This window comes from Pseudopodoces humilis, chromosome 1, assembly GCF_049639895.1.
Source record: "Pseudopodoces humilis isolate 2021_Gansu_Grassland_sample_001 chromosome 1, ASM4963989v1, whole genome shotgun sequence".
In the NCBI taxonomy this organism is placed as follows: Eukaryota; Metazoa; Chordata; class Aves; order Passeriformes; family Paridae; genus Pseudopodoces; species Pseudopodoces humilis.
In genome coordinates this window covers 89,076,803-89,087,099 of record NC_142200.1, presented here as the reverse complement: position 1 = coordinate 89,087,099, position 10,297 = coordinate 89,076,803, and the positions used below count along the sequence as shown (strand labels likewise).

The 10,297-nt window shown below is 40.2% G+C and overlaps 1 protein-coding gene across 2 annotated transcripts; it reads left to right on the top strand.

Annotated features, from left to right (window-relative positions):
• The first annotated feature begins 125 nt into the window (after positions 1 to 125).
• LOC102104653 (transmembrane protein 14C-like) lies at positions 126 to 6,961 on the top strand. Of its 2 annotated transcripts, none has more exons than XM_088062335.1 (5): positions 126 to 276; positions 1,679 to 1,762; positions 4,156 to 4,257; positions 6,124 to 6,211; positions 6,392 to 6,961. In XM_088062335.1, exons 2-5 carry the CDS (start codon positions 1,687 to 1,689, stop codon positions 6,447 to 6,449), a joined length of 324 nt encoding a protein of 107 aa, XP_087918461.1. In that variant the 5' UTR covers positions 126 to 276; positions 1,679 to 1,686; the 3' UTR covers positions 6,450 to 6,961. The 2 variants fall into 2 exon arrangements, with proteins under 2 accessions (XP_087918461.1, XP_005525339.3); XM_005525282.3 differs by lacking the exon at positions 126 to 276 and adding an exon at positions 1,375 to 1,470.
• Positions 6,962 to 10,297: the final 3,336 nt, after the last annotated feature.

Sequence of the window (10,297 nt, the reverse complement as noted above, 5' to 3'; positions counted from 1 at the left end):
TTTTTATACCTTGAATGAATACTCTGCTACTGAGTACTTGGCAATTTGTTGTTTTATCTTTGTGCGCATCTTCCTTTTCAGCACATTACCCATTCTAGTTTTCAGGGAACTGCTTAGAATCGTGGAGGGGAGGCAGCAGTACAGGGAGAGGAGATGTCAGTGGTGACACAGCCATCGCTATCAGAAGGGGTGGGCGTGCATGACACTGGGAGAACAGATGGAACCATAGCTGCAAGAAACAGCAGCTCAGGGAGCAGCATCTCAGCTGAGCCCCAGGTGAGTTCAACAGCTCCAGCAGCTGTGGATTTCTTCCAGTTTTCCTACTTCCCCTCTTGGGGAATCCCTGTGCTGGATCATAAAGCAGTTGCCAATAAAGCTTTAACCTCATAACTATTGCACAGCTTGAATTGAAAAGGAAATCCCATCCAGTATAGCTTAGATCCCTTTTGGCTGTGGCACTTTGCAGAGAGGGAGGAAATTCCTATTTAAACCACAAAGGAATTAAACTGCTCTCCACTTTCTCACCATTAGGCTAATTCATAAAGATGGAAAAATTTTTAAATGCAGCTACGGAAAACTGCATTTTGCAGAAAGTACAGGCCTTTCATGTTTTATGCATTCTATTATGAAGAGGAATCAAACCCACTCAGTTTAGGGATCTGGCTGCAGGAGTACTTTCCCTTTCTATATGGTGAAAGGTCCATGGGAAGGAAATGCATGAACAATTGGAATAAAATCATGGAGGACAATTTACAAGAAGAAAATCAGTTTCAGAACTCGGAAAGGATAAAGAGTTTAGCTTTGTAGGTAGTTATAAACATCTCTACATTTTTCTGGATTCAAAAAAAAAAACCCCAACATTTTCTTTACAAGATGTTTTCCATCTCCCACTGTTGCATAACTTCTACAGCAGAAGACTGCTTTTTCTGGTGCACTAGTTTGTAATCTGGAGGTCCCGGAAACCCTCTAAGTGCTCCATACAAGAGCTATACTGAAATTACTGATCAAAGCCAGAGGCAGCCTGTAGGCTGGCCAGAGTTGTAGCTCATGCCACACCAAATCCCAGCCCCAAATTCTCAGCTGTACCACGTAACCCCACTTCTGGTTGCGGACACAACTTCAGCTTTGCCTCTCCCTGAGCATGAGCACACAACCTGGTCTGTACTGAGTCATTTGCAGGCACCGGGGCTTGCTCGGGCATCCCCGACACCCACCCCTCGCCGTGCCGGGGGATTCCCGGGAGCTCTACAAGTAGCTGGAAAGACACCAGCGCCTCCTGCTCCGCAACCCCCGGCTGCGGGGAGCACCCTGCCCTGCCTCTTGGCTGGGTTTTCGCTTGGGTTTCGTGCTTAGGGCTTCTTTTTCCTTCCTCAGAACAGCCGGAAAAGGGAAGCTTTGGGCGGTGCGTGGCTCCCTCGCCTCCCCTTCCGCCGCCCGCTCCGCCCCGGTTGCTGCGGGGCCGCTGCGCAGGTGAGACCCGGCAGTGTCCCTGTGCCCCGGGGCTGCCTTCCCAACACAGCCGCCTGCATCTCCTGCGCTCGCCTCAGGGCTTAGGCTTTAGGCTGGCCTTGCTCATGGAAAAGCCCGCCACGGCAAAATGCTTTGCTTTTTTTTTTTCTTTTCCCTCCCTTGAAATAGGTTAAGAGGTGCTGATCTTCACCCCAATTTTGTCTTCCAGTTTTCGGCATGGCAGTGGACTGGCTCGGCTTTGGCTACGCCGCCCTGGTGACATCAGGAGGGATCATTGGCTATGCAAAAGCAGGTAGGGTGCCGAAAGGTGCTTCTGTCTCCCCCCACCCCCCTTACCCCCCACCCCCTCCTCCCTCTCCCCAGTAACTTGGTGTGAGCTAAGCAGCTTTTTACGAAACCCTCCTATCTCGAAGTTGACCCATATGTAAATTTTATCGGTTTGTGCCATATGCTGATAACTTGCTGCTGTTGGGGTGTGGTGGATTTAGAGTTGAGCTGGTGCTTTGGGCTGATAAGGCTATAATCTGCTTTCTGGTGGATGCTGATATCTGCACTGTGCTCTTTGGGTGAACTGTCATAAGTTTGGTTCAGGAAGGCTTTTTCCCTGCTGTTCAAAATACAAGCATTCTTGTCTGACATAAATCACCACATTTCCTCCTTAAGAGATTTATTCCCGTTTTAATCGTTGATGATAACAGTATACTGCAAGCTGCAGAGAGCTTTCAGAACTATCTTTTCTGCAAGTAGAGCTGAACAGTGCAAATCAGTCCTTAAACTTGTTTCTCTTCTGGGCTCTGCATCATAAGCTTACTCTCTGACCTACTGCTTTCATTTCCTGGCCTCTTTCTGAGTTGGCCCTCCTCCAGACAGAGCTGTGGATTCATTCCTGCTGCAACACTGTCTCTTTCAGCTTTGAAAATCACTAAGCCATCTTTGTTTTTATGATAGGAAGGGGCATTGCTGAAGTCAGTGAGACTCTTACCAGTGCATTTGACTACATAGATGCTAGTGCCTATTCCAGTCTGTTTTCCATTGGCTTGGATTTTTCCTTTGGATTGTGAGTGGAGTTTAGGACAGAAGGGACAATATTGAGAATTTAAGTGAATAATTGCATCTGTATTTCTCCAAGGCCATAATGAAATGATAGGTGTATTTCTTGTCCGCTGGAACCCGATTGAGAGGACATGGTTGTGCTTAGGCAAGGGAATTCAGGTCACAAGGCTATTGAAGGGGAACAGAAACTCATATGATGACTGCTGGACAGAAAAAAAACCCAGCCATACAAAGGAGCCATTGTATCCTTACTAGTATCTTGGAGAAACCAAAAGCAAGTGGAACGTCCATGCACAGAGCTGAATTGATCTCATCTGTTCTTTTAAAACCACACAGACAGGGGGCAGTAGTAGGTGCCTCTGGAAGAATATGAGAGCATGGCAATCAAAGAGTGAGTGAGTGATTTACTGATTCATTGATGGGTTTTTCTGTCTTCATTTAGCAAGTTCTCTGGGTCCCTGTGTTTTGAGATGTAGGAACTTCTTGAGCCAGAGGTGATGTGGTTGTCCTAGTAAGTATATGTGTCATAGCTACTTAAACATTGCCTTGAGGTAAAATGATATGATGGATGTTTCTTGTCTCCCAGGCTTGTGGAAAGTATTGTAGCTACCACAGATTTTTATTTTTTTTTAACTCATATTGTGTGCAAAGCAGCCACCTACTAGAGTGTGCAACTTTTCCTTGCACATGTACAAGACAGGTGCTTTCTGTCATCTTTGTCTCTTGCTTTTTATACCAAAAGCAGGATATAAAGCAATATTACAGCAACCTTTTTGATGATTGAAAAATAATTACTTTCTGGAAGCAATATGCAGTCCTCCTTTAACATTGAGAGAAGATCTTTATCAACTTACCTTTTCAATATCAAGTCTTTGAAAGGTGACCTCAGAAATTGAATGTATAAAGAACCACCTTCAGTAGCATTAAGTCCTTAATTCTCCATTAGCCTTATGGAGGACATTCACTACTCACAGTAATCATGCTACTTCATTACTTGATATATAGGTCTGGTATCCTTTATTTTCTGGTAGTTTGGGATTATCATTCACACTGAGGACTTAATTCAAAGTTTTGGTGCATTCAGGGAATCTTCTTCCAAAGTCTGCAGTTACCTTTGGATCAAGTCTCAGGTGTACTTAGAAGATATAACCTCTCTTGTTCAGCTCAGCCCTGCTCCTTGGGAATTCTTTGAATGGCCTCCTGCCCAATTCCATGCACGTCCTTTTTTTCTGATCTTAAATCCTTACAATTTAGTCCTCCTACTTTACTGCCTCTCAAGGAATTTTCATAATACTGTTTTGAGACAACATGCTTCAGTTTGTGCAAGGAAAACACCAATTCTTTTGTTTTTCTAACTGTTCTTTCAACCATGGATGTCTTAATGGCTTTGCTCTTAGAGAACTAAATACTAATTCTGTATGTATCCTATGCAGGAGTAATTTAAGTGTTTCTTGGTCCTGATCAGCATGGTCTCAATATCTTAACTCTTTCTCTAATGTTCTTTATGACAATGAACGATAAATGCCCTTTTTTTATTTATTTTTATAATTTTTGGTGTTTTACAAAACAGGTAAGCTTCTGACCAAGTTAATCTTTAAGTTTCTAATAATGTATTGTCTTCTATTTATTCAGGCAGTGTTCCATCACTAGCTGCTGGCCTTTTCTTTGGGAGTTTGGCTGGACTGGGTGCTTATCAGATCTCACAGAATCCAAATAACATTTGGGTTTCTCTGAGTAAGTAATTTAAAATTTTATTTAGAAAAATATTATGTTTACCCTATATGTTTAAAATGAGTACCTGAAAGTCTTTGAAGAAGAGTTAAACACAGATAGTGTTACAAATCTAACTTCAGTCCTGTCTAAACTTTACTGAACTGGTGGCTGCTGACATGCATCTGTCTCATACTGATGTGTTTGAAGGATCGTAGTGAAGTAAGTGAGGAAAGTGAATAAATGAATTTCTGACCTCTTTTTGGCTGGATCCTCCTACTTCGAGCATCCTGCAGGAGGCTGTAACATTTTTGGAAGTGGGATTCCCCTTCAGAATGACTATACACCCCTAGCAGACTATTTTCTTATCACAGAAAATGGCAGAGATTGTGATTGGCTTATATCTATATATGACAAATATGTAAAATTACAAAGGTGTTAAGGCCTGGGGAGATTTAAGCGAGAAGTAATGCTGTTTCTTCCATCTCAGGATTGGAGCTTTCCTTCCCCCTGATTTGAGAAGTTGTGGAGAGTTACTGCTTAGTCAGTGTTTAAGAGCCACCTCTGACTACAGTATTTTTTCCCTGAAGCAGTGACATAGCATCTGCCCCTTTGACATGTGGAAATCAGAAATGAACAGAGAAGGCCCAGCATTTCTCTCCATTTCAGCTTTATTTACAGGCAGTCCACTCCCACACCTACTGGCCAGGCCAGAAGCTGTGCAGGGTCAAGCCTTGATAAACTGCCAACACAGCAAGCTTAAGAAGTGTGAGGTCAAGTGTTTTCCCAAATGAGAGAGACAGATACATTTCTGTAGCTCAGTAGCATATGGTGTCTTTTCCTGTTCATGCTTTAAAGTTTTTGGAGAAGATGGGTTCTACTGATGCTTGAAACAAAATTCCATTATGAGGTGTGCTTATTTTGAAGACTGGCTGCTAATTGGAGTTTGGAGCATTTTAATACTGAAATATTTTAGTTTTATTGTGTGTTAGACTATAGTCCCAGTTGCTTACATATCTCATTACATGAGATTAATAGATATCAGTGACAATATTTTGGCTGGTGCTAGGGAGGAAGGATGTCATTGCTAGGACTGAAGATGAACTGGATCCTACATGACCAGTCATAACATAGAAGCAACAGTAGGGGATAAAAGAGTTGTTGGAAGAATATGTGGGTAGCTGTTACCACTGGGTAGCAAATGCATACTGAGGATAAGGATTTCATCAGTGTATGTTTTCCTTACAGGTTTTTAGCATTCAGTCTTTATTTGAGACACTGTGTTCCAGGGACTGTCCTTTCTATCTTACTGAGTCAATGAAACTACCATGCTCCTGTCTCTGTGTCAAGTGGTCAGGGACAATTAACTCTCACCTTAGTAATGCTTAGCACGCTTCCCTTTTGAAATCTATTGAAAACATAAATTAGTTAATTCTCAGAACATTACTACAAGTTAGACATGATGCTACATGTTAGATATGATCACTACAAGTTAGACAAATGCTCTCTCCCTTTTTTGAGAACTGGGGGAATTATGTGCACAAGTTTAATGATTTGCCTGTGTGGGGAAGGCATGAGTTCTGGAGCAGCGTATGGTAAATTATTTCCAGTCTCAAAAAGAGAACATTTTGAAAAACAAATTTGGGAAGTGTGTGCAGAAGAACATGGAGTGCACTGTCTGCTATAACTTGGTATAGAATACTTACTCTTTACAAACTGAGGCATTTTAAAATTTACACAATTTATTGACTCTCTTAGTCTGTCAGATGAAGTAACCCTGTTTCTCTTTTTACTTGATGTTGCTACTTTTCTCTGTTCTGTTAGTTTTTAATTATGTTTCTCCCACACATGGCATCTCTGCTGACTGGGCTCTACAATCTCTCATTTAAGTTACATCTGGAGCACTGACTGCCATCATGGGAACAAGATTTTACCACTCCAGAAAATTCATGCCTGCAGGGCTGATTGCTGGTGTCAGGTACAATAACTTTTTTTAACCTCCTTTGTGTGATTTCTTATTTGCTTAATTAAACTGAGATGGAGTGTATAATATTTTGTGTACTATTTTTGTACCTATGCATCACTTACATGAAGTATTTGAAAATGAATTGACAAATTGTTATTATTGTTAAATGATATGGTTTTTCCCCTTATACAGTTTGCTTATGGTTGGAAGATTAGCACTGAAGATGTTGGAAAAGCCCCAGGAAAAGTAACTGTTAATTTTACATCTTAATATTTGGAAAAGGAAACCTGATAATGAAGTTGCATGAATGCAGAAGTGAGAAGATGGAAAAATTCTCTTCATCAAGATTTTTTTATCTTTTTTTGTAAGGGGGAGTAGAATGATGGGACAGACAGTTTATATACAAGATAGAGCTGTTTGTGTATAGAGAGAAATGGGTCCTGGGTTTGATTTTTCTGGGCATGTTTCAATGTATTCCAACACTTCTGTGTTTTTATATTCCAAAATATATTTCTGACATGTATGAAGCAGAGAGAAAATATCCTGTAATTAAGAAAATATCCACAAAGAGGCACCAAGAGTAACCGGCTAAATACAATAATGTATCTCAAACCTTTTATACTGAGTATTACAGTGTGCTTTACCTGTTGCATTCTGAATTGATATACCATGTCTTTATAATATCAAACAGATCTTGCCTTTTTATTGTGAAACTATGCTAAAATTATGCTTTTCTATAAGTAAAATTTGTTACAAACCTTTCTTTGGCTTTTTTTTGGTACAACTTCTGTGTTTGGGGATGGGAGTATTTTTTTTTCACCTTGTTTTCTCAGTGGAAGTCTTTGCAGTGGACTGTTAGTATCCAAGTGCTGTTGTTCAATGATATTTAAAAATCCTTTTATAGATGGAGGGACAGAAGATTAAATTATGTGCCTTCATTAATACTTCATTTAAAAAGCTGGTTGAAAGGAACTTACACTGTGGATTAATTGAGATTTGTGCTAGGCTAAACAGTTGAATGTGACCTAGACTGTATAATTGGAATAAAATACCTTAACACTATGTAATTCTGATCGTACAGGCTTATTTTATGATAGAATGTATCAGCATTTTATTTTTATCTCTTAGGAGAGTGGCTGTGCCTCTTCAAATCTGTCTTTACTAGGAAACCCTGGAGTCAGGAAGGTTCTTTGTTCTGCTGTGATGTCTGAGGACTGAAGTGTGTGTGGAAGAGCCATCAGTAGCATCTGATGCTTTTGCTGTCACTCCAACCTTGATTGCTTCTCCTGCACTGAGTCTTGCAGCTCTGTTAGTGCAGGCACAGCTCACATGGGCCTAGCACTGTGATGGAAGGGAGAGGCAAGAATTGTGTGAAAGAAAATCCTTTATAAGCTTATTATTTAGTGATACATGATTATTGATAAATTAAGATTCTTACAGAACTCTATTTTAAAGTGATATTTTATGTAGTGACTATTTAGGATTTTACTTTGGGACCTTTATACCACTGATTATACCAGAACCTTGTCAACTGCTTAACATGATAATGGCAAAGCACGTTTAAATTACATCTTATGCACTTTCCATTTTGTAGTGTTTAAAGGAATTTGTAAAAATTGCCTCAACCTGCATAAAGGAGATACCAAACACAATTTCTCCATTTTATTGGTCACTTCAATGCTTTTATTTCCTTTTCTGAAAATGGCATTTAGCAGTATTGAGTCAGAGTGACATTTTTACTGTTGTGACTCAATGGTTACTCATATGGTAATAGACAGGAAGCTTCTGTAGTAGAAAGTAATAATTACAAGCAGATCTATAGATGTTGGGCCAGTTGTGCTGTGTGTTACCAATTCGCTCAGCAAAAGTTATAAAATTAATTCCAGGTTTTTGAATATATTTCATATGGTAACCTCTCTTGTTTCCAGGCACTTAGTCTGTAAATAAACTGATCTATACATCCTGTAGGATGACTCTGCAGGGAGTAACACTGAAAACATGTTAAAGCATGTCTGAAATTCTAGTCTCAGTTAAATCATAGTCTTTTTTGACTATACTTTGAGCAGAACCTAATAGAAGTTTTGTAATTACCTTTTCATGTATTTGAATCACCCCATGTAATTGAATAGAAAATTCCATCACTGATACAGAATTTTCTAGAGCCATTCAAGAATTAAATTTATTTATTTATTTAAAATAAATAAATATCCTTTCTCCAGACTGCCCCTGCTTTTAGTCTGACTGTTAGCTAATTCTGAAAGATTTCTTCCTGAAGTTTTTTTTCCACTGAGAGTGGTCTTCATATAAATTAGAGATAATTACTTTTGCATTAAATCCATTGTGGCTATGCCATGGCTTGAGTGGAACTTTATGAGTCGGCTTGCACATGGATTTTAGAAAGAGTGATTTAGTTATTTTTGGGAAATGAACTGCTAAAATAACTTAAATTAAGGCTTCTCTGTTCAAAGCACACTCTGAAAATAAAAATACTAGCTTAATATTTCTTACAGTTTTAGCTGTCACCACAAGCTGAAATGAATACTGATTTTTTCAAAAAAGGTCCAGGAACAGGAAACTAATTTAACTATACACATACTGAGTCATCAGGATTCACCAACTCAGAGTTTAATCATGCATGTAGAACATTACAGAATTGAGAGAAGAAAAGAATTGGAGTTGTCAAATCCTCGTTTCCTAGAGTAAGGGCCCAGGTCCTCCATTCCATGTCTACTTGCCTGATAGAGGCTGGGTGGCAAGAGGAGATGTCAGGTATTTTACCCCTCTCTTGAGTGGCTTGCTGAGGACCAGAGGAGGGAATTTCCTAATCCCTTTGGTAGGTAAGTGATCTCTTGAAAGTAGGAGTTTGCCCTAAATTTTGTAAGGAGGATGTTTAAGCCTGTCTTTGTAATAGCAGTTACTTACCTTGAGTCCTGGAAAGCGAGAGATGTTGGGCTCCCTTCAGTTCCTGCTCTGCAGAGGTTCAAGTTCCCTTCCCAGGGAAGGGCTCCTTGCCTCAGTCTGTGGGATATCCTGCAGGGAGAATGTTGATAGGGGAAGCCACACCACAGCTAAGAAGAGATTGCAAAGTTCCTGGGATCTGTGGGAAAAGGATCAACTGCTTTTTAAGTCTTCTTTTAAAGATAAATAGTAAATGGCAAAAATGCAGAAACATCCTGAAGCTGAGCAACACAACTCAGATTTCTCTCTGCCCAGAGTGAAAAATCCATGGGACAATTTAGATTTCACCTTACATATTTACTTCTGGTTAACTCCAGGGTCTCCAATCCAGGATCTTACCTGTGGTGCCCCAATTGCTGACATTGAGGCAGTATCATGCACATACAGGTGTAGAATGTTGCAGAGCACCCAATTAGTGAAAATGTGAGCAAATATTGGGGGGAGGGGGGAATGTCAAAATATTGGATAATTGAGTGCCTCAGTTATGGCTTAATCTTTACAGGTACAACACTGAGACCTCTAGTACAGCAATAACATACTTGGGCTCAATTGCACCACTGAGTTGAGGTTACTCACACATTGATAGATGTCGCAACCTAAGCTGTTCTTCCAGTTAATGTGACATTTGCAGGTAGTAAAAATCTCTTTAATGTAGTACAAATGTATAGTATAGTGTAAGAATTCAGGCAATGTTGCACTAATGGTATGGGCAACTGTCTTTCACAAGCCAGCAAAGGAGAATGAGAGGAGGGTAAAAGATATTTCAAGTGGAATGGTTTAGAAGGGAAGTAGTCATGTGCTGTCCTACTTCATCCCTTGTTCTAAGAATATGGTACAAGCCTGTTTTAATGCAAAGCAAGTCCCCTAACTCTTGTTCTGCTGCAGGCTTTGAAAGTGCAATTTGCCATGTCCCAGTTCTGTCAGTCATTGTGCTGGGAGATGTTGGCACTCTGTCATCACCAGCTGAGGGTCAGTCTGTACTGAAACTAATATGGCCTGAAGTATTACACAATTACCCTTTTGTGGTGTTAAAATTGCTGGCTTCTTGGCATTATAGTCATGCTTTCTGACTGCACAGCTTAATCACCTGGAAAAATGGGAGGGGGGAAAAAGGTCAGGAGAACCTCCAAGCAGTTATGA

Bases quoted from the DNA above. Each gene is read 5' to 3' on its own strand.
- LOC102104653 (XM_088062335.1), top strand. From the start codon at position 1,687: ATGGCAGTGGACTGGCTCGGCTTTGGCTACGCCGCCCTGGTGACATCA. The intron at 1,763-4,155 runs GTAGGGTGCCGA...CTATTTATTCAG, and splicing joins CATTGGCTATGCAAAAGCAG to GCAGTGTTCCATCACTAGCT. The intron at 4,258-6,123 runs GTAAGTAATTTA...CTCTCATTTAAG, and splicing joins TAACATTTGGGTTTCTCTGA to TTACATCTGGAGCACTGACT.